The 27,919-nt window shown below is 45.8% G+C and overlaps 1 protein-coding gene across 4 annotated transcripts; it reads left to right on the plus strand.

Annotated features, from left to right (window-relative positions):
* Nucleotides 1–767: 767 nt before the first annotated feature.
* On the plus strand, nucleotides 768–27,917 carry PRPSAP1 (phosphoribosyl pyrophosphate synthetase associated protein 1). Of its 4 annotated transcripts, none has more exons than XM_056344209.1 (11): nucleotides 768–927; nucleotides 1,623–1,734; nucleotides 10,252–10,304; nucleotides 11,726–11,792; nucleotides 16,062–16,234; nucleotides 16,649–16,764; nucleotides 17,779–17,834; nucleotides 18,360–18,505; nucleotides 24,613–24,683; nucleotides 25,372–25,518; nucleotides 26,835–27,917. In XM_056344209.1, the coding sequence occupies exons 2-11, from the start codon at nucleotides 1,652–1,654 to the stop codon at nucleotides 26,991–26,993; spliced, it is 1,071 nt and encodes a 356-aa protein (XP_056200184.1). In that variant the 5' UTR covers nucleotides 768–927; nucleotides 1,623–1,651; the 3' UTR covers nucleotides 26,994–27,917. The 4 variants fall into 4 exon arrangements, with proteins under 4 accessions (XP_056200184.1, XP_056200177.1, XP_056200206.1 ...); XM_056344202.1 differs by lacking the exon at nucleotides 768–927 and adding an exon at nucleotides 998–1,134; XM_056344231.1 differs by lacking the exon at nucleotides 768–927 and adding an exon at nucleotides 1,194–1,323.
* Nucleotides 27,918–27,919: the final 2 nt, after the last annotated feature.

Genomic DNA, 27,919 nt, shown 5'->3' on the forward strand with positions numbered 1-27,919 from the left:
CTGATGCATTTCTCTTTGCACTGAAGATGCTGCGTCTTAACAAAGGCTGGAGAGAGACAACATTTAATGAAGTGCTTAGTGTAAGGAGAGTGACAGCAATGCTGCAGCTCCCAGCTAAGCACAAAATGTTTCTGACAGGAGCCACTGCCATAGGCACCTCTGCCATCATGCACCCAATCCCACACACCAAAACAGCCCAGGAGGGGGACAGCTGCTAATAGAGGTGTTACGTCCTCCATGTCCTGAGCGAAACCTATCATGACCTCCTCCTCCTTCCCCACCCTCCACTGGGTGATGAAAACTGGGATGATGATGACCTTGCACTGCGGCTTCTAAAGCTGCTGGGAACCTTTCCCTCCAGGGCAGACAAAGCAACGCAGGGCAATCCTTGTGATGAAATGAATGCTGTTTGCCATCCCTGTGATGCAAAACACACTCTTCGGGCCTGGAAAGGCCAGCACAGAGCTCTAGATGGGTTAAATTTTCTGTTTAGGTCAGTCATTTAGTGCCTGTATCCAGGGGGGACTTTGTCTTCACATCCAAGAAGCCCCATCAGCGAGCATTCCCTCAGCAAACGGTGCAGAGACCAGGTTGAGCTCCAGCAGCATCTCCCCCCGGGGTACTGCGGGGAGCCCCAGGCCCAGCGCGCAGCCGGGCCCCGGCAGAGCTCAGGCTCCAGCCCTGTGGGGCGGGAGGCCGCCCCCGCCCCCATGCCATAGAGCGAGGCTAGAGCGCCGCCGCAGCGCTTCCGGTGGGCCACCGGAGCGGCCGCCATCTTAGGTGCGGGCAGGGAAGCTGCCGCGTTGAGGTCGTGCCTCACACTGCTCGGCAGAAACGGGAAGTAGCTGCGCCGGGGAAGCGGGCGATTCACCCCACCCCCTACCCTGAGGAGGGAGAGTTTACGCCGTTCTCACGCTTCCTGTTCAGGTACCGGCGCTGTTCGGCTAGTAGCTGATACTATTCTCCCGCTGTGAGGGGAGAGCGTGGCCGCTGTGCCCTCACCTAAGATGGCGGTGGGGGCAGTCTCGCTCGCGGAGAAGATGGCCGCCGAGGGGAGCGGCGCTCTAGCCAGGCGGCGGAACTCACTTCGCTGTGTGAGGGGACCGGGAGGGAGATCCTCACACGCCCGGCCTCGTAGGGATCGTTCTCCAGCCTTGCTGCCTCACAGGGAAACCCCCTAGCCCCCCGCATCTTCCCGCAACACCCCCTTAGCCCACCCCCCCCCCCCCTTCCCCAGCCGAGAGAGCCCCTCTCTGCATTGCCCCTGGACCCCCACCCACATTCGGGGGGTCTTCCCTCTCCTGGTGCATGAGGTGCCTCTGGGTGAGCGTGGGGCAGGTTTGGGTTGGGGTACCCCGAGGCCTGACCCCTGGGGGAGGGGGGTTTCCTCTGCAGGGCTGCCCGCCCAGGGCAGCTGCTCCTCCATTTTAATAGTAATATTTTCCGGCCGCCTTTTTATACTTCGCTACTGCAGTGGACCAGCATGACCATAGGTAGCGGAAGGGTTCCCCTCCTCCTTCTCCTCCCCACCCCTTAAGGGGCGGTGATCGTGGCGGAGAGGAAGAAAAGGATGCCACGGAAGCTGCTGTTGCCTTATAAATCTGTTTTTTCTCACTTTCGAGCTCCACGGGGGTTGCATGACGCTTTGGCGATGAACGCAGCCAGAAGTGGCTACCGAGTCTTCTCAGCCAACTCCACGGCAGCCTGCACCGAGCTGGCGAAGAGGATCACGGAGTAAGTTCCTTCTCTTCCAGTTGTCCCTCCTCACCCCTCCGTGAGCTCCGCTGTGCAGGCAGCCTTTCTTCAGAGAGGCTGTGGGCGTCCTCCCGCCTTCCCAAGCCAAAGGCATCTGCTGCAAACACCTTTGCTGTGGAGGTTTTGCACTGGGAGTCTTAAGCAGCTCTTCCCTTCTCCTCAGCGCTGGCTCATCCCTCCTGATAGCTCAGTTTGACCTAGGGATGAAAACGAACCCGCTGCTTTCTGTCTCTTCTGTCTCTTGACGTCTGTTTCAATGCTGGAAAGGCCAGGCTGCAGCAGAGGCTGTTACTTTTGGGGAGGGAGGAGGTGAAACCTGGCTGAATGAGAGTGTTTTAACTGATTTGAGAGATGCTCAAAACTCTCTCCACCACATTTTGCAGGGACGGGCTGGTGACCCTGCATGGGGTGCAGGGAGTATTCCATCTGTGGATCTTGATGCAACACCTGCAGTTGCACTGACCAAAGTGGATTTTGATGGGGTAGGAGAGGTGGGCAGCACGTGCTAACAAAGTTTAGGGATGGAAGTGTGCTTTTTTTTTTTTCAGCCCATCAATTTGGGCAGAGTTTGACCTTGGCTTGGCAAGGGTGGATATATTGGGTTCTGCTGAATGGGGGTGGGTGGGGGTAACAGGTGGCTCCAAAATGGGGCTCTTGGTGCACAGAGGAGCACTGAGTTTCCCCTGACACTTGATCTTTTGTTTTGAATTAATTTCGTTCCAGTTGGGGCACTCCCAGCCAAAGGGGCTTTTCTGGTAGAGTCATCTGTGTATTGGGGAGCTGTCATCCTAAGGCTGGATTTGGATTTCCTTTCTGATTCTTCTCAGCTACAGTTCATAGGAAGCTGCTCCCAAAATTGAGGGGGCTTAGTGCTTGTTTGCCTGCTGCAGCAGATAGCATCCTTGCTACTCCTTTGGCAGCTGCTGGCCCATTCCCGACTCCAAGGGCATGCTTAAATTGGAAACATTGCTAAATACAGGTGTGCTGTCACCTTAAACTGGAAGAACGTTTTGCTATTTGTCCAGCAAGCTTTAGTAAACAGTATGTTCAATCCCTAGCACAGATTATCTCCAGGAAGCTGACTTGACTTGTTTGGCTGGGATCGCTGGTGTTGATGGGATGTGTGTTGGATAACAGCAATGGACTTTGCTGGGTGTGAGGTAGAGAGGAAAATCCTTGTGTTTGGGAGTGGAAAGCTTTTTTTTTCTTTTTTTTTTTCATGTATTTTTGCTTTGTCAGTCCATATCACTTTCCCTTCACTGATACAGCTCTGAAAATGAAGTCTCTCTATATAAAAAAAGTAAGTTTTGCTGCAACAAAAGGGACGTGGTTTTACTTGTCCTGTTGCATCAACACAGAACATAACAGAAGTCCTTTGGAAACAAGCTCTGTGTTCTCAGGACAGAAAGAGCAAACAGGCAATCTTTTTTCTTTGCTCTTTGTCTTAGAAATTACTCACTTTTAAAAAAGATGTAATGAAAAGAGACACAGAGCCAGCTTCCCCAGGCCATGGTGTGCACAGCTGGCTGTGTGATGTGCTGATGTAACCCTCTGCAGGGTTTCCAGTGATTCTCTGAGGGTGGATGATGGCAGGATCCAGAGAATGACCTCCTTCCTGGCTGTCCTTCACAAAGTAAACTTTTATTAGAGGTGATGTGGACATCTTGCCTTGGATCTAATGTCAGCAAGGAAGTTGGATGCTCCAGCGGTGGTATGAGCACAACAGTGTGGTACACAGCTGCTGCTTAAATTGAGATCTAACGACATGTAGCTCTGTAAAATGGGAGTAGTGACCATTCTGAAATGAAAAGGTGTAAAACATTATATATGGATGAGGTTTTGTTGGAGTAGGGTGCAAAATCAGGAGCCATTAATAGTACAGATTTGCCTGCAGTAAAGAATCTCAAAAGTAAAGGTATTTTCAGCATCTTGTGTGGTGGGTTTTGTACTGACTTCCCTTAGGAGCTCAGGGGCTGTTGCAACATGTGTGTAATATATCCCTTGTTTTTTCAGGTTGCAAAAGTTGCATGACTGCTGGCTTTCCCACTGTGTCACATCCCAGCCTGTACTTTGCTGGGGAGCTCAGTTGCGCCTTTTAATAGAGTTGGAGCAGTCTTATAAGGGTGAGTTTGTCTTCTAATATTGTGCGTTCTTTTTAAAGTTTTTTTATGACCTTTAGTATAAGTAGTAAAAGAACTTTAAAACAACACACAATATTAGGAGTAGGGCCCCTTGAGACACTCATCCCTCTAGGCTCTGTTGCTTTTTGCCTGCAGGTATGATGTTAAAATTGACACTTGAGCAATCCTGCCTTATCCTTTGTCTTTTTAATCTCAAGCCTGGAGAGGAGCAGTGTGACATAAACCAGACATCTGAAAGCTGTTCGATCTCCTTGCTGCTTTTAATGCAAAACTTCTAAACTTGCTTTCGATTCAGGCTTTGTGGCATTCTGGCACACTTCTGATCTTTACAGTTTCCCATTATGTATTCTTGTCTGGTTATAGGCTGAGTGACTAAATGGTTAGGCTAAGTTTCAGAGCTTTTGTTTATGTTCTGGTTTATGAGAACCAAACACCGCATGCAACTAAGTAATAAAGATGCTCCTTAGATTCAGGGCGACTGAAACATAAACCCATATGTTTACTTGTATCTTACAAATTGAGAGGGATGTTGTTTTTAAAAATTCTCTCCCAGATGGAAAAAATCCTCCTGCTGTAATTAGGACACTTGGCACCTGATCGCAAGCTGCATTTGCAGGGGAAAAAGATAATTTCTGTGGCCAGTGCTGATCCCGAATGGGCCTTATGTGCTGCTGCGGGGAGGGAGGTTTAGGCAATCTTTTTAATCTCGAGTCCAACAGCTGCATTTAGATCTCCTTCTGACTGCAGTGTTTGGCTCAGATGGTACAAATATTACATTCCACTCCCGGCTTGTCTGTTTGGGTTGGAGGGGATTGCTGATTGAAGCTTCCTAATCCCTCCCCTGTGCTCCTACAGGTTTGTGTTGTGTGGGCTGTGATACTATTGTAAACTCATTGCAGGCTGTGAGTGTTCTAGACATGCATTTGGTTTGCAGCATGGAAAGTGCTGGCGATATAAAGGTAAAAGCACTGCTGTGAGCCTAAACAGTGTGGAGTAATGAGGAAAATTGGAGACTTGTGTTCTGATCTTTGGTCATAAGAAGCTGGGTACACAACACTAAAACCAGGGTGGTGTTTTCTGTGTCTGAGTGGGAGGTGAACCCTGCTTTTGGAAGAGACAGTATGTTAGGAGGACTTGCAGCAACCTCCCTCAGCTGAAGGAGAATTTCTGATGGGATGGAGGAAGAGCCTTCCTCATTAGGTTGTCTTGCCAGCATGTGAGAGAATAGCACAGGGGAGTCAGACACAGTAACCTTGTGATGCTGCTTTCCCCCATCTCCAAGCCCTGTTCTTGCCTTCTGGAAAGAGCTCTTGTGTGGTGCTACAGGAGGAGAGGAGGTGGCACCAGCTCTTTTTCCATCTTGGAAGATGCAGCGCTGTGGCAGGAGGCTAAAGAGATGCTACAGGGTGAAACTGCATCAAAGGATTTTGGGAAGGGAAAAGAATAACCATCTAAAAAGTAATACAGTTGAAGAGGGTTACAGGCAGGGGACAGTGCTGAAGTAGGGTGAGTGTGGAGCAGCTGGGCTTTGAGATTTTTCTGTGCAACCTAGATGGAGCATGTAATATGACTGAGTAGATAAGCTTTGCATAGTAGCTTTCTGTGCTGGCCAGTGCCAGGTTTAGGGGAAGTTCCTTCATGGGCAGACTGGTAGGAGTAGAGGAAAATCTGCGTGGTATTTGCCAGTAGTTCAGCTGCATGGCTTTTGGCATGGCTGGAATGAGTGATGCAAGTACCGGATGACTCTGGGTGCAAGTGGCAGACGAGGAGTAGGGACTGTTCTTCAAGTATCTAGTCGTGTTGGGTGGATGGAGGAGGGTAAAGGAGAGCTCAGATAGTTATAACGACATCTGAACAGATTACCTTGTATCCAGGAAGCTGCTGTTTCCTTTCCCTTTTCTGGCTTGCTCTTGTAGTGGGAGATTAGGAAATACACTGTAGAGCTGCCACTGTGTTAGCTGGACTGGTTGACTGATCTTTAAAGGTTTGCTGAAGTTTCAAAATCAATTTGAAGTCAGGCTGTGGTTTGCATTGGCCACGGTCAAGCACAGAGCAGATATTCTGCTGTCAGCTCCAGCTCCTTCTGGGTTATACAGCCAATGGTAGTCTGTAGGCGTGAGGGGAGTTGGGTATTTGCAGAGCCGAGACCAGTAAAAATATTTGTGATGAAGAGGATATTGCCAAAATAAAATCATATCATAGTCAAGGGCTTTGTATGCAGATTTCTCTTCAAATTTAATGTTTGCACTGCGAGTTGGCTGGAATCTGCCTTCAGAGATAACTTCACAAATGTCTCTTTAGGTGCAGAGGGAGAGAAGCAAACACAGCCCAGGCTGAGAGCCCTTCCCAGCGGTACTGAGATGTGCTTTGATGGCATGAAATATTGCAAGTGCCCTTGCCTCTTGAATTTTGATTCAGTTATATGTCAGGACTCCTTTAACAGATTGTCCTTTGTCTCAAGAGCCTGGTACAGTGGTTTTTGACAGCCTTCAGAGGACCATTTTAAAGTACAGTCTAATACAGCCTTGTAGTAATTCTTAAAATACTGCAGTGTGTCACTTTCTTAAACTACAGGTGACTTCTGAGCTGTTCACGTTTAGGTTGTGAATTGAAGACAGATTTTGTAAACACTTTTGTATCCACAGCTTAACATCTTCTTGGCATCTGTTGAGACTCTGGAAGTTTAGATCATCTTTCCTGGGCAGTGTTTACAGAGAGAGATATTCCAGGTCAATATAAATTGTTTACTGGCCAATTGCTCTGAGAAAAATTTTTAAAGCCACAAATAAAATTTTTCTTTTGGATGCTATCAGGTCTTCGGTTTAGTGACAGAGCTGGTGTGAGGACAGCAGAGCAAGGAGCAGGGCTTTCACTACCAGGAGCAGTGAGTGGTTGCACAGGGAAAGCTTGCACTGAGGTGGTGTTAAAAACTTTTAAGAGCTGGGAGCAGCCTGGAGTGGTAGTACCTTGATCTCACTGTGCCCAGCTGGGCTTGGCGGGACTGTGTGTGCATAGCTTTTTTTAACAGATCCTAGTTCTGAAGACTGCTGCTTTTAAAAACAAAACCAACACCAAACTGAGTTTCTGTGTCGCTCGGGTGGAGAAGGGAGCTTCCAGAAGTATGTGCATGCTCTGATGTCTGCACGGGACTGATATAACAAGTGAGATTTCTACAAATACTGTTAAATCAGCCTGACTGTTCTGTAGTCTTAAAAACTTCAGTATCACCGAAGGCCCCCACCTCCCCATACCCAAATACCACACCACATAGCAAGGCTTTTGTTGATGGAGCTCACTTTGCTTGGAGATGTGGTTTATCTGCAGGACCTGAAGTATTATTTTTACCAGAAGAAGCTGTATCTGTGCAGGGGGATGTGCTCTGCGTTACTTTTTCTTTCCTAGCATGGATCTGCCAGTATCTGCAGACAAGTGATCCAGGAATTGTGATAGCCTCTGTTCATATGGTTATGCTGTTAGTCCTGAAGCCAAATGCAAACAGACTTCTTGCTGTCAGTTTAATACCTCTGTTGCCTAAAGCAATGACCAATTGGAAGCTTCTGCATGGAGAGGATTTACAGAGAAAGGAGTTGGGGGTGGAGGAGGAAGAAGGGAGAAGTGACAGGAAGGGGGAATTTATCTCAGACCTCCATTGCAAACAGTTGCTCCCAGGCTGTGCAGTGGCTAAGGCCATGCTCTGCCCTTGACTTCTCTGCAAATCTTCCTTTTGACACAAGTCCTCTGGAATTCAGTGCTTTACAACAAGAGCTGCTAGAACAGTCCCCTCTTTAATATCCTTGACTAAATCGAGGTTTTATTAGCCTTGTTCACTGGCTGAAGTCTCTGCTTACACAAGCCTTCAGAAAGGCATTTAGTGGAAGGTGTGCCCCTTGGGTAAACATACCTGAACTGCTCTGGTGGAGCTTCCTGTCGGTCTGTCTGCCATGCCCGCAGCTCGTGGGACTGCAGAGTGCTGCAGGCAGTGTTGATGTATGGTTTACGGGCTGTTTTATCTCGTATCCTCCCCATTGCCCTTGTTTACTTGCAGTCAACAGTTGGAGCAGAGATGGGATTTATTGTTTGACTAGAGCAATCTACTACCACTCATTCATTTAATTTGGCAGCTGCTTACTGTCTCTTCTGCTGTTATCTCCACCCAGGTTTGATAAGCAGAGCTGTTTAGTGTCCCTTTTTCCAGCAGGGAGCAAACTTGTCTTTCTGATTTCTTATTTCAGCAGCATAGAAACTGCATTGCTGCTGTACAGTCTGAATAGGGGAGCACTGAGCTCTGGTTTCTCCTTGCCAGGTACATCCTCACAGTGTCACAGACTTCTGCTGTGTTTGTTTGCCAGCACTTGGCATTGAAAGTGCCACCTTCCAAAGGCTGTTTTGCTGTGATGTGTCTGGCTGAACTGGTTTTGAAGCTTTCCTTCCGGCCATGAGATGCAGGGTTGGTTGACCAAAGGCACTTGCACAGTCTCATTAATGGAGGTTTTTTACCAGTAGTGAGGTCAGAATGTGCTGTCTGCAGTGAAGTCAGGGTGCACATGCCTCCAAAGAGAGCTTGCAAGACTTGCTGTGCAGTTGTGGAGGAACAAGTGTGAGTCACTAAACATTTCCCCACGCATACTGGTTTGTTTTGCTTGTGATTCCTGAGCTTGTTTCAACTTGGATGCCTTGGCAGCAATTCGGCCAAAGCTTAGTGGTTGCAAATGCCTGGCTGTCATCAGAAAGGCAGTGGGATCCCCAGTGGGCAGCAAGAGCTTGACGGATCTAATCTGCAAAACTCACTTTTACTGTGCATCAGTAAGTGGGACTTGCCTTTGCTTGACCAGCTGCCAGCAGTTTTTTGAAGGTACTGAGGATGCCTTTGTATTGCAGCCACAAGTTTTAACCCAGTGGGGCTGATGAGAGAAGCCAAATTAGGGATTAGGCAAGGTGGCTTGCCTGCTCTGGACTGCACGGTCCCTGGGCAATGCTGCAGTCAGTACATGAGCCAGGCTGGTTACAATCTCACACATACAGTTCTTGATGTGGGAGTTCACTCCCCAGCCACAGCCATTGCAAAACGGGCTGCCACACATGCGATCGAGAATGCATGTGTGCCCAATACGCACTTTGTAGCCAGCTAAGCAAATATATCACATTGCATTCAAGTATCTGTTGTCACAGCTGTCCTGGCCATGCTTTCCAGGCCAGCTTCTAGTTGAGACCTCCAGCTTGTGGGCTCATAGCTAAGTCCAGCAGTTGCTGATGGGCGAGCAGCATGTCAGTGTCAGGCTGTCTCACTCATTGACTTCTGAAAAAACAAATATTTGAGGTGATTTAAATACAAGGCTGAGTCTGTGGAGAGAGATTGACTTCTGAAGGCAGTAGGCTGGGGAGAGCCAGTGACAGATGTGGGCTCTTTTGTTCAGGGTTGGTACTGACTCACAAGATTTTGGCATGTGTCCAGGTAAATACAGTATATAGGCAGACAGGAAAGTACCACCATAATCAACGTGTTGAACAAAGGTATTTTTCAGGCATAAACTGTTTCCTAATCCAGCATGTGTGCATAGCCACAGAGCAGACCCTACAAGAGAGGAGGGACTTGCCTTGAGCTGCAGCAACATACCTGTCCCAAGCATCTCACTGATGCATGGTCTCTCTTACTAATGGATTACTTGTCAGTACAGTTAAATACAGAAGTGTCACCTGAGGGAAAAGTCTGCCTTTTAAGAAGTGCTCTTCAAAGTGGATTTTTATTATATAAGAAAGAAGTTTAAAGAAAAAAGGGAGGGGGGCAGGGAGCAGGTGGCAACTGTAATCTTTGTTGTGATGAATGTCGTAGGTTTGACATTCAGGAAGAGGAGGGAGTAATTTAAAAAAATCAGAAAACTTCTAAGTTAAAATTTCTTCAATCAGCTGAGTTATTTTGAAAGAAAGGCTTGTGGGGAAATAAGAGATGTGGGAGTCAGAAAAAGTGACTAAACTGCCATTAATCAAGTCTGAGTAAATCATTAATGTTTAGTTCCGGAACAGATCCACCTAAGGTGGCATTGCATAGACTAGCAAGATGTCCTTTGTCATAAGGAGACACAGCCTCTGGTCAGTCATGTGAAGCCTGGCTCTTAGAGTATGGCATTGGTGGGCTGCAGAGCAGTGTGCCCCAGGGATGTCAGAGGGAAGGAGACCCCCAAGGAAGGGGAGAACCTGTAGTTCCGTGGACTGGCTAGCATACTCAGCAACCTGTTAGGCAGTGCTGTGTTTTCTTGGTGATATTTTGGTAAAGTATCTTGTGATATTTTGTCCAGTCTCTGCTTTGGATCACTGACTGCTGGGTTTCTCCATTTTTAATTTCCTTTTTTCTCTCCAGGCGTCTTGGAGCTGAGCTGGGAAAATCTGTGGTGTACCAGGAAACTAATGGAGGTAAGAGAAATCTTTACTATTTGCAACTGTTTTGAGGTAGTCTCAGAAATACTGGGTAACTCCATTAGCCAAACCTGTCTAATAAGTGCAGTGATTCAGCTATGATACTACTGCTGCTCCTGGCACTGCTAACCTCTGTGTCTGACCTTGGACAAAGCCATTAAACGTCTTCCTTGTTTTCCCCTGTTATCTCATTTGTCTGCCCATCAGCTAACTCTCTTGTAGAGGAGAGTCCTACCTCAGGTGTTAGCTGCTACAAAATCTTACATGCTCTAGTGGTTAGCAAAACTTGTCCCAGGTTTAAAAGTAATGGCCTGCTTTCTAAGTGTCTGCCTTGAAAACTTTTAAATTTATCCCCTTCTTCCAGCCCTCTCCTGCCACAGGCAGTTTATAGCTGCCCTAGGAAGGGATGGAAAGAGTCTTGGCTCAGCATGAGGGTTTATGGTAGTGCTGCTGCTCTTACAGCCAGAGTGGGCCATGCAGTGTGTAAGCTGCTGTGGTTATGGTTGGATTGGCTGTTGCATTTGTGCTAGTAAGAGCTCGCTGCCCTTTGGGTTTAGTTTTAAATCAGGTTGCTTGCTACAAGGTCTGAAGTTATTCTTCATCACTGCACAGCAACTCACAGTCAGCTTTCAGCAGGGTCCCTTAAGGTTGCTGCCAGTGTGCCTAGGCAATTAGACTCTGAGTTTGGTAGCTGGGTAGATATTTCTCTCCTTGAGCTTATATCTGCTCTCTAGTTCATGACTGTGTGGAAAATAAGTGGCTAAGACAGGCGCCTTGGGAAACCTGGTGTCATTGCTTTGGCTTTGCAGAGCTGCTTTGGGGCTCAGCTTTTGCATTTGAGCCTGGGACTGCAGGAATTGTGTTGAGCAGAGACCCTGGTTTCCAGCTTGTGTCAGTGTTGAAGTCTTGACCTTGATAGTGAAATCGGGGAGTTGTCCCTCTGAACTCTGTGCTGCTGGTGTTGCCTTGGGCTATCCAGCCTGTATGGAGCTGACCCAGTGGTAAGCTGCAAAAGAGCAGTTGCTCACCTTCTTGGTAAGTACTGAAGGTTGTTCTGCTTTGGGGGGGATTATTTTTCACTAAGAAATGTGATATTGACAGCTTTCAACACTCTGCATGCAGAAGTGAAAAGGATCTCTCCTTGAGAGTTAGGTAATTGTCTTCTACATGTAAGAGAACAGCTATTCAGCCTGGTTTTGCACTGTAAACACAACTCACTCACTGGTATGCCATGCCAGCTCTTTACTTCCCAGGACCAGCCTTTAGAAAACCTGTGTGTATGTGCATGAAGGGCAAAGGAGCAAGTCCTCATCTGCCCTGACCAGTGGGTTCAGAGTGCTGCTGAAACATGGTGTGTTATCACTGTAAATCTGATGTTTGAAAAAAACTCCCTGACTTCTGTGTTCAATCCTCTTCAGAAACAAGAGTTGAAATAAAAGAATCCGTCCGAGGACAGGATATCTTCATTATACAGACAATCCCCAGGTAAGGGGCCAGTGGCTCAGTTTTACAGCTGTAATATGCTTTGAATTTCTGGTTCAGCAGATTGTTTGATGTTTTGATGATTTGCTGATGTTGATGGTTTGCTCACTGTTACCCGGTGTGATAACCAGTCGCTTTCCAGTGTTGTCATTGCTTTGACTTACATTTAAGACACTGCATAGTGTTAAGCTGTTAAAATTCCCAGAGCATCGCTTGTGCCACAGCAAACTGAGAAGCTTGTTGTCAAATAGCTTCAGTATGTCACTTGAGGCAAGAACAAGTATGACTGATGGCTTCAAGTGAAACATCCCTGGTCTGTCTGTTGATGTCCTTGCAGGCTCAGTTGCTTGGTGATTTCTGACTGGCATGTCCATTGCAGAATGTGTAATTTCCTCTGCCTTCCAATTACCAAGCAGCAGAGCCAGCAACAAGCAGCAGCTATTGCTTTTATTACAAGCTGGATTATTTTTCCTCTCTTGTTGCAGTGATGTATAACTGAGCTCAGGTGGAAGTCCGTAGCTTCCTTCCTGTACTCTTATAGTTCTTAATGATCTTGAGCCTTCTCTTAAGTGGGCCTTCTTATTTTTTACGTAGGGCTGTTCTAGCCTTGGAGTAAGAGGAAAAAGAAGTGCTGCAAGTAACCGAGGGGTTAGGAAACCAGCTGCTAACCTCAGGAACCTTGTTGCTTGTTGGCAGAGAAAGAGTGCAGCACTAGTGTTTTGGGAAGGGAGCCTCCATGTAAATGTTAACTGCAAAATTACCAACTATGAGTAAGGGAGGTGCTGTTTCAGAGATGAAGTATTGATAGGATGCCTTTTGCACAGTTAGCAAAACACAGGTATTCCTGGTCTGATAGTTTTTGTTCAAGTTACCAAATTCAGCTCAGATTTTTGGAGATCACAGGAACTAGTAGGTACTAGAGCTCAAGAAGGTAGCAGAATACCCTTGAAACAGAAATTTTTCTTGCTTGCCAAAGAAATAGAGCCCAGTGAGAATTCAAGTTCATGTTCTCCTTGTAATGCTTGGCCTGTTGTTAAAGAAATCAGTAGACTACAAGATCAGCTTGCTCACTTCTGGAATTACTCTTGCAGGCTGAGACATTTTCCTAGAGCTCATCTCTCTCCAGAGAGGTGCTCCAAGTGGTTACTCCCTCAGGGCGCAACTAAATCTCTGCAAAATGAAAATCCACTGATGCGGGATTATGTTTCAGGAGAATAGTGCCATTCTGTTGTCCCTTGTGAGAGAGTTCTCTGAAATAACTTGTAACTGAGAGCTGTGTAAACATGGAACAGATAAGGTGTTCAGAGAAAGCATTATGGACAGCAGTAGTTTTGAGATGGGAAAACCTCCCCTGCTTTTAACTTGTTGATCTCCTTGTTTTTTCCATAAACTGAATTCAGTGTTGTGGGCCAAGAAAAGGGTCCCTTTTAACCAAAATGTTCAAGGCCCCCCAGGTGAGGAGCCACTGTTATGCTGCCAAGTCATCTTTTATTCTTAAGCTGCAGCTGTGTCTTGCTGCATTGCTTGAGAGGACAGGTTCAAGGGCATCTCAGTTTTGCAGTGGGTTTCAGGGAGTTTTTCAGGAGATTAAAAACACAGACTGTATTGAATAATCTAAGTATAGGACTTCTGCACTCAGTAGCGGTTTGAAAAGCAAACAAAATATTAGGACTTGGTAGGAAAGGAGTAGAGAGGTAAACAACCTTGCTATGCTGCGGAATGAATTCACAGCCTGCATCTTAAATGCACAGAGAGAAGAGAAAGACCTGAGTATTTGATATAAGCTCCCTGTCCAAAAATCATATAGCAGAACTAAAAAAGTTGCAAAGACAGGTATCCTCCAAGACTACTGGTGTGTGGACTAGCATTCTTATGAGGGAAAACTATTAGTGATACACTAAAAGCAAAAGGAGTCTTTTAGTGCTGAGTGTTGTTGCAAAGTTGATTGGCAGCTTCATGTAGGTCATTTGTTCAGCCCCAAGAACAGGGATCTCCAGGGATGGCTCAGGCAGGGATGGGGAGCAGTGAAGGAGGCTTCAGGCTGCTGGAGAGGAGTGGTAAGTAGAGTGTGGGGGATAGCTGAGCTGGCGTTAAATGTCCTGGTAAGGAGCCGACAGTCCCTGTGTGTGGTCTTGGCTCAGGCTTTCTGGCAGTAACTGTAAGGACGACGTCAAGGCAGGAGGTGGGGAGGGCAGCAAGGAGACTGGGATGCTCTCCTGGGTACCTGTTTTGGAGATCCTGTGGCTGGGGTTCCACCACAGATGTTAGTTCCCCCCATGAAGCCAGGCCCTTGGTTGGTGTCAGCACCCCTTGCAGAGGAGCAGATCACTGTGACAGCTGGCTCAGCATGAAGCATCCAGGATGGTACTCCTCGAATCGATGAGCCCCTCAAGCCACCCCCCCCGCCCGGGGACCTGCTGAAGGGACAGATGAGTCTGCCTAGCAGGAGCTTCCTGGAGTCCAGCAGGGGTCCTGCTTGAATATTGAGGGAGGTACTGTTCCTTCAGTGATTTTTCCATCAGTATGGCTACTAGTGTCCCACAGCAGGACCAGGACAGCTGGTGCCTTTTGAAATCAGTAGTAACATTTTCTCCTAGGAGCAGTCTTGTTCTCTATCTGCTTTCCATGTGAATGTTTTTTTTAAGAGTAATTTGAAAAGTAAGGATGGAAAATACAGAATTTTTGGGATGAACTTTAAGTAGACTTAAACTTGGCCACTTTGTTTTTATACAGTACTGATAGTAGAATCTTTTTCTCCTCTTGTGGTCCCACTGGCACAGCTAAAACACCAAAGGGAAGAAACGGTTCTTTGTTTGCTCATTGTCCTGTGTGGCAGGGGGCTATGTTTTATGTAATTCTTGGCTGGGTGCTTCAGAGCTAACAAAGCTTTCTTGTGTGTAAACGGCATTGTGTGCGAGGGCTGGCAGGGACAGCAGGAGAACAGAGACCCAGAGTGCTCGCAAACTGAGGTACAAACAGAGGTTAATTTCTGAAGAAGGGGGAAGATATGGAGAAATGGAAATGGTTGAAGGTTTGTCGTGGGTCACACAGATGGAGGCTTGGAAAACAGTATCTGTGAGCTCTTGGAGAAGCTGTCCCCAGTGGTCAGGAGGAAAACAGGTCCTTGAGCAATACCTGGGTAAAGTACAAAAAGCTCTGCAGAGCTTTGAGCTGCTCTGTGCTGTTTATTCTTCTGCTGCTGTGTGGAAAGATGGCTCAGTCAGGCCCCCATATCACCACAGGCTCCATGGCTGAGCCACTGGCAGTGTTGTCCTCCTGGTGACCAGTCTGGGGAAGTGGTGTGTCATTTGAGGCTGTCCTTGCTGGAATACCCCCAAGCAAGGGTGTCTGCATTGTAGGAGGAGTGCCTGTCCCTTTGTCTTCTCTGAAGTGCATGTTCTTCAGTTCCCAAATGGTCTTGAATCAGTTTGTCATGATGCAGACAGTATCCCTTGGTGAGGGTTTTAAGGAACTAAAAGGGCTTGGCTTTTTCCCTCCCCTTCCAAAATGAATTAAAATGCAGATTAATACACTTCAGCTGGACCACACCAATCATTGTGGCGAAGCTACCTGAAAATTGTGTTTTAGGTGTGTTCCTTGCTGTGGTCTACAGGTATGTTCTGCCTATGTTGCATTTTTATTTTTTTCTTTCAAGAAACAGTTGTTTAGCATTTACTGTGCTGTTGTTCCTTCCACCTCTAGATAAGCTAGATAGCATGGAGGTGCTGACCTCCGCCAAAGTGATGAGTCTGGACTTCGTACTGCTGCAAAACACAGTGTTTCTTAAGGCAGGACAAATAATCTGCCTTACATTGTTAAAAATAAAAATACTTTAATAAATCCAGTGTGTGTGAAGTTGTTGGCTGCATGTGTACTGCTTCTTTAAAAGACTGTTTTATTTCAAAATACGCTGTATGAAGTGACATTTGTTCCAACATAAATGAAAAAAATGTCTTTTTTTTTTGTTGTTGTTGTTGTTGTTGTGATGATGGAGGGAAATCATCATATGCCTCATGTTAAAATACAAAATCAGATTCCAGTCCACAGCTCTTGAGTGCTGGAGCTGTGTCCTGTACATACAACAGTTGATTGTAATCTGCTGTGGCATGGTGGAAGGGGCTGTGCAATTACAATTTGGCTCTTGCATACATTAGCATAAGATGGAACATTATTTGCTTGGAGTTTGGTAAGGAGGGGTATGGGTATAAAAGTAAAAGGAGTTGCACTGGAAAAACAGCTACTAATATTTGGAATGGTTTTGAAATTTCCTAGAGATGTGAATACTGCTGTCATGGAGCTGCTGATAATGGCGTATGCACTGAAGACTTCCTGTGCTAGGAACATCATTGGAGTCATCCCGTACTTCCCCTACAGCAAACAGAGTAAAATGAGGAAGAGGGGTTCTATAGTCTGCAAGCTACTGGCTTCGATGCTTGCCAAGGCAGGTGAGTGTCACAAGGAACAACAGCATGGCAAGCTCAGATGCTTCAGTGCATGTGGCTGCTGGGCATCCCAGAGGGCATCTATCCTTCCATTCTTCTCCTGCTGAGCCCTTGAAGTACTTCAGGGGAATTCGTTTTCTTCAGCTTAATTTTATTTCTTTGTAACTTGCAGCTGGGAAAGTGGCCTAGAAGTGTCATACTGAAATTCAGTGTCAGCCTAGTGCTGTGACCTACTGCATGCCTGTTTCTCATTACGTCTTTGGAACTTCTTACATTAACATGTTTATGCTTATTTTATCACATGGCATAGTAGTCTGAGTAATAGCTAAAATAGTCTGGAAAACAGAGACCCTTGAGGAACTCCAGTCATGAGGGAGTCATCTCAATGAATTATTTATCTGTTTTTCTTTCTCTTAGGTTTAACACACATTATCACAATGGACCTTCATCAAAAGGAAATTCAAGGCTTCTTCAGCTTCCCAGTAGACAACCTGAGAGCATCTCCTTTCTTGCTTCAGTATATACAGGAAGAAGTGAGGTTACTCTAGTTCTATATATATGTCAACTTGCCTTAATTCACCTTAATGGGGTAGCAGCCTTGGACCTTCACTTACGTAGGGGTTGTGTGGTCAGATTAGGTCAATCATTCTGTTAATTAATTCTCTTTTAGGGGGTACCTATTACATGTTTCTTAGAAAAGTGGAAAAATGTATTGTATGATTGTACCTGGATAGAAATTGAACTCTTGACCATAAGCAGATGAGCTTGCTCTCTGTAGAGTTAGTGCCATTTGAGAGATGCTATTTATGCTTCTGCCTCTAATCACCTTTTAAATCCTGTTAAACTGTCTTCCCTCGCCCTTTGTTCTGCAGTGGATGTCTGACTGCTCTGAATTATTGATAGACTTTGTCTTGGCCTGAGTGTAGGAATACTGAGCACAGCAGGGATGGGGGTAGGGCACAGTGGTTTTATTTTCCCTGCTCAAAAGATGATGATTTATGCCCACACAGTGAGAGCAAAGCTTCCGTATACGGGGAGAGTGGGCCCTGGGTCTGGACAGAATTAGCTGCAGCCGGTCCGTGTAGCATAGGTTAAACACAGTGAGCATTCCCGCTTTTACCTGTTTTGAACGCAAGGCTAGCACCCTCTCTGTATGGGCACTGGGGCTCTGTATGTTGGAGAGAGCCAGCATTTGGTCTCTGCACCTTCCCCTTCCTTCCCCCCACTGTGTGTGGTGCCCCGTGTCTCGCTCAGCACTGCAGACCAGGCCGTAACTTGTGGGCACTGGCAGGGAAGGAGGCGCAGAGCTGCAGTCATGTGCAGAGTAGGACCTGCAGCACTGCCTGTGCTAAACTTGTGTGTTGTGTTTGGGGCAGAATGCACAAATACTGATGTTGAAAACCAAGTACAATTGCCTCTATTTTCTTGCCACAGATTGAAGATTTGGTTCTGGGGAAGGAGAGTGGGTGCAATTATTCAGCCATGTATCAAATCAGTTACTCGCTAGCAAGAAGGTCTTTACTTAAATAATTTTTTATCACATCCAGATTCCAGATTACAGAAACGCAGTTATTGTAGCCAAATCTCCTGATGCAGCTAAAAGGTAAATAGATGCTTTAATAGCTGGTTAAAAGTAACTTGGAAATATCTGGGCTGATGGGAATTACACCAGGGAAAATACGGGAGGATCACAAATGGGTCAGCAGTTTGGTCCATAAGTCCTTTGTGGCTGGAAATGGGATGGATGTCTAGTGGTGCAGATGGGCAGCTGAATTTTGCAGTCCCAAACGTGTGGGAGTAAACTCTGGAGGTTTCTGCTGCTGCAGAGCTAGGTGGTTCACCGGGGGCTAGGATCAGTCTTACTGCATGAGGTTCAGCGGTACCTGACGATCTCAGAAAGCATTTAGCATGTGGAGACTACCAGGACACCAGGAGACCCTTGCGGTGAAGCCAAGGGGTAGAGTGGGCTTTGGGATATTAAGGAGGAGGAATGAAAAGTCACTTCCAGTGAAGTTTCTTGCTGGGGAACAGCCTTTGCCTGCCCTATTGGGTCTGGGAGAGGCCTGCTGAACTGGACTGTGAAGTTGTCAGCCCAACATCTTCCTGACATGCTGTGATTGTCCTGCAGGGCTCAGTCTTACGCTGAGAGACTACGGCTGGGACTAGCAGTGATTCACGGAGAGGCTCAGTGTACAGAGCAGGACATGGATGATGGTCGTCACTCCCCTCCGATGGTCAAAAATGCGACTGTGCATCCTGGTCTGGAGCTGCCTTGTAAGATTAAGCTTCTCAGCTTACCTTTGGGCAAAAGAGAAAAGTTTGGTGGGAAGTAGCTGTTGGTTTAGCTGTGTAGGTATAAGCAACCTGATGGCAGTTGGACCAGTGAAATTTTTCTCAAGGAAAGGTTGATATCAACGAGTTGTAGGAGAAGGTACAGGGGAAGGTTTTTACTTAACTTCTGGACGTGCAGAGCATCAGTATTGTTCTCCTTGGCTGTCCCCACTCAACAGTGTTAGACTGACAGACCTCTGGTAAAGGTGGTTCTTTTACAGTGCTTAGCAACAAAACTCCTTGAGCTAATGGAACAAAAGAAATGTGAAAGTGTAACTGATATGGGAACAGCCACTGAGACAGACTGCTGTTCCCCAGTGTAGAGAGGAGGAGGACTGGCCTTTGTATTCCTCTCCTGCTGCAGCCATGGTTACTGCTGGAAATTTTCTTCCATCTTGGTAGCCAGGTGATCATCTTCCAGTGTCTGTTTTGATAAGGTTTTGAGGTTTGTGTGGCTAGGGTGAATAGGTTCTCCAAGAGCACTGCTGAGCAGCTTCCTGTGCTCTTGCCATCAATTGATAAGCTGCTGTTCTGGGAGCACAGAGCAAAAGAAGGAGGAAACCTGTGTTCTGGGAAATGTTGTCCTCTTAGAATTGCTTGTATTCCTGCAACAGCAGCAGTAAAGTAACAACAGTACGGTCCAAATCCAGCTTTGTTTTGGGAGGATTTTTTAGCTTTCTAGGTAGATGGTGGTAGGACAGAAATTGAGTGCTGTCAATGTGGCTGGGAAGTGACTGTGGGAAAGGATGGATGCTGCTGTATGTGGTAAGGAGCTATCTCCATCATGCAGCCAAACGTAATTATACCAGCAGTGGCTAAGGCTACTGATAAAGTGTCTCCTCTTGTCTTTTGAAGTTTAGGGAGAACATACAACCAGTTTGTGGGCAGGTTATGGAAAGGAGGCAAGTAAGACTGTGGGCGTTTTACATTACCCCAGTCATCACTCACTATAATACAATCAATTAAACAATGCTTATGTTGCTGGTGAAACTCCTCTTGGGCCTTGGGGACAGGTGGGGTTTGGCAATGAAGTTTGGGACTTCATCTTGATTTGTCTCCCTTCTGACAAGGGGATTTTTTCATGCCCTTCCAGCAAAGCAGGAGTTTGTGAGGTCACTCTTGGCCTTTTCCTTCCCCTCCTACTCTGAAGAGGATGCTGTCCTCCAAAACATCACTAGCTGATGTTTGTCTGCTACCAGAGCATTGATACAACTGTATTTTTATTTCCAACTGTGTCACTTTAAGGAAGCTTGACTGCGTGAGCTTATGCTGCTGGAGAGCCCTGTAAATGGTAGCTGACATAGAAGTGTGCCCTTGTCTGGTTTAGTTACGACTCCAGTGGAAGGTTGTTTTCAGTCCTCAGCTATCCAAACACAAGCTAATTTGCTGTGTGTCACCGCTTTATTTCCTGCAGAAACTCAGCACTTGGCTAATTCCTGCATGCCTAAGACACAAACATAGAAGAATCAAGCAGTAGTTTGGTAGCTGTCTTTTGAGGGGATGTGGAGTGGATTATGGGGTGAACTTGTCCAAAACTCTCAGTAGAAAGGTGCTTTTCAGTTTTCTAATCTGATAAATACCTGGTTTTGAGTGAGCTGGGTTCTGTTACTGGAGGTGCCGAATACTGAGGTCTTATCTGTCTAAAAGCAGTTTGTAAGCATCTGTTGCAGGCTCTGCCACAGAGCTGTGCTCTGCCATGCAGATGTGAAACTGCAGCTATCGTTAAGGATGGCAATGCTGTGAGAGACTGTGTTTACCCTCTCTGCCATGCCTCCTTCCTTGTCTGATTCAGTCATTTGAAAAGTGTCTTGCCACCTCAAGGGGAACATCAAACAAAACCCTTGATCGGCCATCCTAGTGGTGTGAGGTCTGGTGGCAGAGTGAAGCAGGGTTCAGCTGTGTCCCTGTATTGATTGTGAAAGGTAGGACATGTGCTACTCACCCAGAGCTGTATGCTTCCTTATATCAAAACTAGCCAGAAAAACCTGGAAACAGCACTGGTCTCCAGGTCTGCCTGGCTTTGCTACCACAGACATGGGTCTGGGCAGTTAGGAGGTGCCTCCTGGCTGAGACTAAATATAGAGCATCCTGCTCTGGGCTACAGCCAGATCTTGTGGAACATCCTATCTTCCCTCTCTAGACTCTGCAGTACAGGGTCCCCAGCAGTTACAGCCAGAGAGGCATGAAACCTGTGTCTGGGAGCAGCCCCAGAGGCCTACACCAATGACTTAGGTTTCATGCCATTCTTCATGGGCTTCTAGTGAATTGGCTGGGCTCCTGCATCCTGGCATGCACCTTTTCTCCCTATTTTAGTAGACATCATGTGCCTTTAATTAATGAGTGTTATGCAGTGAAATGGCTTATTTATTGTCCTGGGTGTAGCCTGATACAATGCTCTGATTTGGTGTAGCCGTAACAGAAAAGTGCCAAAGGTGCTTCCAACTGCACTTAAAAGTGCTGTGCTAAAGCTGCAGCAGCAGCTCATGTCACTCAAACCCCAGAAATCGGAGTCTTTGAGACTGGATGTTACTCTGAGGTTATTCTCTTTGATTGTGTGCTCTTTGTGCCTCAAAGCTTGCAGCTGGCTTGGGGCTGTGCTTTAATAACACATGTGGACTCTTTGCATGTTTCCTTGTCCTTGAGAAAAGGAGTGGAGCACCATCTGCTGAATCATTTCAGTGGCTTTGAAACTCAGTGCTTTCCACAGATAGCTTAATGGTCTGCTTCAAACCCAGAGCCCAGCAAACTGCTATGAAGGAAGAGTTTGGATGAAAACATTGGAGTGACCGTAGGTCTGTTCCTACTTCCTTACCCCTGTCTCTTCCCTGTGTTTAGCCTGGGCACAAGGATATTATCTGTCCTTACAGGTCTATCTCTTCACAAAACAGTTTGTTCTTGAGCAGCCTTTTGCTCATAGACTCAGTTGTAAATGCTGCATTATTTATCTTGCTGATTATCACTATAATGCACGCTGTCAGCTCCAAACAGAATTGTTTTAGCATTTCTTAACCCATTTTTGACTACTTAACTAAAGCAACTGGTTTATGCACCTGGAAATGCTGTTTCCTTGTGCCAGTGATAATCTTGCCTTTAACACATGGTAGTTCTAAGCACCATGCGTGTAGAAGAATGTGCAGGTTAGAGTGTTTGGCTGATGAACTTACTTCCCCGCCACCTCTCTGTGTTCTTTGATATTCTTGTTTTATAAAAATGGTGGTTGGTTTGTGTTTTTCTCTTTTCTTTATTGTTCCCACCAGAAGTTACAGATACCACAAGAACCTTTTCTGACTCTCCAGGAAAAAAACCCAGAAACTTTCAACCTAAACATAATCCAAAGGGTTATGCCAGGCAGGAGTTACAGCTGTGGCTTACTTCTGTTGCCCCCTTGTCTACCTACAAATAGAGGTTTTGTGTCTGGGAGGAAAACATTTTTTATTTTTTGAATAATTTTTCAAGTCACCTTCTCGTAGAAGCTCTGACTTGCACATCTTGATATTTCTAAAGATTTTGAAGAAAAAAAACTTGGCTGCAATAACCCTTGCATAAACTCTCATCACGCTGGAGCAGTTCTCTTGAGATACGATGTGGTTGTGGGTAGATCTTTGGCTTGCAATTTTTTTCTTTTTTTTGCAGAGGAAATTGAACACGAAAAAGGGAGAACATCTCTTTAGGATCCGGGTAGGTCGACATGTTGCCTACCGTACTTTAAAAATAAAGCAAAATGGAAATACAGCATTTTAAAAACAAAGAGATGCATAGCACTGCTAATGTTGCTAGCTGCTGTGTTAGCCTTTAAGCATAGCAAGGAATGTGTCTGCTTCCTTTACGGAATAGAAGGATACTGTTTTGCTGAAACTTCATGTGTTTGTGAGTAAAATAGTGCTGAATTTCAGCTCCTTAGGCCTGTTCACCATTTGCTTAGAAAAGAGTTTTCCGTAGCCTGGCTCTTTTAAACAGAAAAGGTACTCGTCTGTGGATGCACGTGAAGGATGGGATGGCGGCCACATGTATTTTGGTATTTCACAGCTCTTGCCAGGAGTTCTATTACTGTCCAGACTAGATAATAAACTCATAACTAACCTAAGCAGGTAGGTACTGCCTGTAATTGAAATTTGTCATCTGCTTATCTCTTGTGATGCTTAACCTTAGTTTATTACAAATACTTTTCCTTCTTACAAAAACATTTTCCCTTCAGGATTTGGACATGACTTTGCATTTGGTAGGAGACTCAGAAATAACAGTGCACAGGAGGCTGGGGAATCTGTGCTCCAAAGAGCAGTTAAGGTAGCTGTGACTTTTAACTGCAAACCTAGCAATGAGTAATATAACTTTGGTCAAAACAGAACTATTGGACACCCTCTATAGTTTTGGTAGGCTTACAGAAAACCAGTCTGTGGAGTAGGTCCTGTGTATGAAGAATGACTCTACTCGTGAATCTATGGAGCTGTGGTCCTTCTAATTGCTTTCATCGCATCCCTCAGTCTGACTCGCTCACCCAGCTGTGCTTGTACTCTAAGCATTCCCAGGCACTGATGAGTTGTGGGAACAGTACTAGATCAGCCTGCTGTGCAGGATGGGGAGTTTTGTGTAGGACTTTTTCGTCCCAGGAGGGCAGAAATCAATATTCAGGCAAGCCTTTAGATGGGCAATGGCTTGTGTTCTCATGCTGCTCAAGTATTATGCTGAAGTAGGTTATCTTACAGGAGAAAAATCTTGCCATCTAGTGTGTCCAAAACTCCTTGTCACTTGAGAAGTCTCTATGGCCAGAATCCTGGCAAGACCTGAGCATACAAAGAGAAGGGGTACGAAGTGCCTTGGTAGGACGCTTTGCTGCACTCCCCGTAGGGAGTGTAGAATCTGGGGGGTGCAGGTGGGCCAGGTAAGTGTTACAAAATGCTGGATGTTCCTCTTTGCTTCAGTGGTTAGATCAAATTGTCACCTAATGACAACGTGCATGCCCACCATCATGTCCTTTCTGTGCTGGGAGGTTTTGTACTGTATTCACTGTATAAACCAGCACCTTCTGGCAAGTGAGAGGTGTGGCTTACTGGATAGCAAGTCCCTGGCCCATATCAGAGGCTGATTGCTGTTTGGTGTGAGTCTGAAGGCTGTGTTACATCTCAGTATTCTCAGAGCATCCTGGTCCATATCTCTGTTATTTTTTTATACTGCTGCTGGAAGTTTTTCAGGATAAAAACCAAAACAAAACCTGTTACACATGTAGTTTTTGCATGAACTGTGTCAGTGCAGAAGTAGTCTTTGGGGAGTGGAACCTTATTTCCCAATTTTTCTCTTCACCATGTGTCAGATAGCACAGCTCATCAATGTGTCCTTTTGCTTTTAATTGCTGGTTGCACTGGCTTGTAGAACTAAGTTTGAACTGGGTTTTGTCCTGCTTTTTCTATTAATCCACTCTAAATAAAAAAAAAATCGGGAAATCTGTTTCTGCAAACTTCCTTAAGCTTTCTTTGCCTGAGCAGGTGTTATTAACATCCTTATGGCTTCTGAAAGAACCTTATGTGTTTGGTGATATGAGAGAAAGCAAGCAAGCTGCAGCGTGATTCTCAAATCCTTCAGATGAATCAGTGAGTCCAACAGGTGAAAAATAGCACGTTGTAAAGCATATGCCTTTGAGAGGTGTTGCTCACAGAAGCCCATTTGTTGTTCCCAGTCATGAGATACCCCTTTTTTTCAAGTTCTGTTCTGGAGCACAAGGTCACTGATGTTTCCCATAAGCTAAGTGCTGCTTTGTAGCTCTCTTTGCACAGGGGTCTGTTAGATATTTGGGTTTGCTTACTGTCTCTGAGGTCAGCACAGATTCCTCACAGAAACAGTTTCATCTTAATGCAGCAGTGCTGTTCGTTTAAGGAGGAAAACAATGGTTAAACCAGTGGTTACTCACTTTGGTGGGTGTCAGGATAATGCAAAGCACCTGTCTCTTATCTGTGCACCAATATAAGACACAGTTAAGGGCTGGGCCTTGCGTGTGGTGGAGCTGTTGTGGTTTGACTCAAAGTTAACTGACCTGGGCTTTTTTTTTTCTTCTTTAGTGATGATGGCCAAGGAGAAGCCACCAATAACTGTGGTTGGAGACGTTGGAGGAAGAATTGCCATCATTGTGGTATGACTGTGACGAAGGGGGGGAGTGGGTGGCTTTCTCCCAGCATCTTTCCTTGAGATGCTTTATCCCAGAGGGTAGGAGGGATTGCTGGTGTAGGGGTAGCAATGTGATTGTTACCAGTGTTTTCTCCAGCTTTGCTGGTGGCTTTGGTTATTTCATCTTTCTGTTGAAAACCCTTTGTACTTCAGCACCTTAAGCCCTGAAATCTCCTTGCTCCCTTGAATCTACAAATGTTAGATGTCTACAAATCTGCCACAAATCCAGGACATGCAGAGAAATCTCCTGAAGTGTTTTAAAAAAACCCAACCAAAAAAACTTGCTGAGCTTCTCATACTTGCTGTGCCATGCTGCAGTGTAAGTAATCAACATACAGCTGCTATCAGAATTAAAAAAAAAACCACCCTTGCTGAAGATAAGCTCTGTTTGTGTGCGTGCATGTGCAGGGATTAATTTGTTTCCAAGACACAGTATTTGTTTTGCACACTAGCAGAAGGGTCCGTAAATTAGGTAAGTAGTTCACAGACTTAAGTTGTGCACTAGACTGTCATTGCATCTCAATAGCAGCTGAAGTAGCCAGGCATTATTTTCGTCTGTGTGTGTAGCCAAAGGTGCAGTACCTTACAGATCCTCTCCTGCCCTGCAGGCGCAGTAAACTCCTGGTTTTGATGTTATTTCTGTTTCTTCTCAGGATGACATCATTGATGATGTGGAAAGCTTTGTAGCTGCTGCAGAGATCCTGAAAGAGCGTGGAGCCTACAAGATTTTTGTGATGGCTACTCATGGGCTCCTGTCAGCAGATGCCCCCCGTCTCATAGAGGAATCCTCCATTGATGAGGTGCGTTTGCTTTCTGGATTGCAGAGGAAGGGCTGGCTCTGGTAGCTGGGTTGATTTAAGGCTCCAAGACCCACAAACTGATGTTCTTCCCCTGTGTTGTGGTTTAACTCCAGCTGGCAACCAAGCACCACGCAGCTGCTTGCTCGCTCCCCACCCCGACCCAGCAGGGTGGGGAGGAAAATCAGAAAGGAATGTAAAACTTGAGAGTTGAGATAAGAACAATGTAATAATTTACAGAATTATAAAAATATAAAAATTAATAATTAACAGAATTAAAAGATAAGAACAACAGTAATAATAGTAATAACAATTAGGATGGAAAGGTGGGGAAAAAGGGTAAAGCAAAAACTGTGCATGCAAGCAAAGCAAGGAATTAATTCACCACTTCCCGTGAGCAGGCAGGTGTTTGGCCATCCCCAGGGGAGCAGGGCTCCATCACACCTAACGGTTACTCAGGAAGACAAATGCCATAATGCCAAATGTCCCCCCTTTCCTTCTTCTTCCCCCAGTTTATATACTCAGCATGATGTCGTATGGTATGGAGTATCCCTTTGGCTAGCTTGGGTCACCTGTCCTGGCTGCGTCCCTCCCAATTTTCTGTGCCACTCCTTGATTTAGTATAAATATCACCCAGCAACAACTAAAAATATCAGTGTCATATCAAAACACAGCACTGTACTAACTACTAAGAAGAAAATTAACTCTATCCCAGCTGAAACCAGGATACCCTGCCACCTAGCTCATGTCTGAAATTACTGCTTTCATCAGATGCTGTCAGTTAGCTGGTTCTTCATTGGAGGGGAAAAAAAAAAGCATGTGTGATTAATACTTGTTTGGATCAGATCTGCTTCTCTGTTTTCTCCCTAATGCACCGTTATTAGTTGTCCCTGCCTGGACGCTTCCCTTACCACAGCTGGGTGCATGTGACTGCTTTCTCACTGTACAGACCTTCTATCTGTCCCTCTCCTGCAGCTGATGATGGGCTGTTGGGTACATTTAAGAGCATAAGATTTCAGACCTCACCCTTAGTAACAAACGTGTCAGACCCTGCAATCTAAATGGACCCATCGGCCTGTGTGGAGATGGCTGTTGTAGAGTGCTGGTTATGCTGGTCCCCTCAGCAGGTTGACTGTCATGTAGGGAAGACAATTTGCTTTATTATTTTTTTTTTCCAACATACAAGGATTTCTCCCCCTGAACTGTGAAAGAGCAGGTACAGCTGCTCCCTTCTGGAGTTAACCCTAGGGTAGCTGTTCAGTGAGAGCGAGCATATCAGTGGCACAACTAATGGTCTTTTTCTTTTTGGCACTCTGTAGGTGGTAGTAACCAACACGGTTCCTCACGAGGTACAGAAGCTGCAGTGCCCCAAGATAAAGACTGTGGATATCAGTTTGATTCTCTCTGAAGCCATCCGACGAATCCACAATGGCGAGTCCATGGCCTATCTCTTTCGTAACATTACTGTTGATGACTAGACCTGGTGCTGCCCCTGTCTTGGCTTCCACAAGAGAAGGAAATACGCATGAAAAGGCAATACCATAAATTATAGGCATAATGCAATTTTTATTCTTGTAGGAGCCTGAAGGTTTTCAGGATCTTGAGATCTAATAGGAAAAAAATCAACCTGACCAGCACTTTACAGGTGAATAGAAGAGGCCACTGGCAATGAATGGGAAGGATTACTTCTTAATTAAGAGAGACAGAGAAATGAAGTGGTGTTGAATTTTTAACTTCCTTTAATATTTTTTTTAGTGTGTTATCTCTTGTTCTGTAGTGGGGGAAAGAAAAACAAAAAAGAAGTAGCTGTCAGCTTGTGAGAAAGGAAGAGACACTGCTCATTGCTCTGTGTGGGCAGCAAGAGGAGACAGTCTTTGGGTTTCTGTTTCTCAGTGTGACTCGCCTGAGAGCACAGAGGGGAATGTTTCTTTCAGGAGCTGGGCTGGACTTCATGCTGCTGGCAGAGCTGATCAGCAGAGCAGCTTGCCAGCTGAGTGGCCTCTCATCTCTTGCACAGCATAGCAAGGACTTTCATCAAAACTAAGTTAGCGGAACATCCAGAAAGGGCAGCTTAGGGCAACCCATTTGCAGGGCTACTCATCCTTGTGGTGGGGTGCTGGGAACAAGCTCACATGTGTCTCCCAGCAAGGCAAGGGATGCTAGTTAATGCGCTGGCCTTTTTATTTTGTGAACTTTGGGTCATTGTTGTTCTTCAGTGGCAAGTCACATGAGGGTCTGGGTCTTCACTTGAACGCTTGTCTGCACTGCAAAACCAGGCACAATTTCTGGAGTTGCCTGGGGCTGATGAGTCGCGGGGGAGTGGAGCAATATCTGCCTCTAATGCAGCTGTGCTTTCCAAAACACTAACACTGAACCTGCAATAAAAAGCATAAGAATTTTCATT

The sequence above is a fragment of the Falco biarmicus genome, chromosome 1 (assembly GCF_023638135.1).
Source record: "Falco biarmicus isolate bFalBia1 chromosome 1, bFalBia1.pri, whole genome shotgun sequence".
Taxonomy (NCBI): domain Eukaryota; kingdom Metazoa; phylum Chordata; class Aves; order Falconiformes; family Falconidae; genus Falco; species Falco biarmicus.

Coding starts and splice junctions, on each gene's coding strand:
- PRPSAP1 (XM_056344202.1), top strand. CDS start 1,008: ATGGCGGTGGGGGCAGTCTCGCTCGCGGAGAAGATGGCCGCCGAGGGG. Junction 1,735..10,251: donor CTGGCGAAGAGGATCACGGA/GTAAGTTCCTTC, acceptor TTTTCTCTCCAG/GCGTCTTGGAGCTGAGCTGG. Junction 24,684..25,371: donor GAAGAATTGCCATCATTGTG/GTATGACTGTGA, acceptor GTTTCTTCTCAG/GATGACATCATTGATGATGT.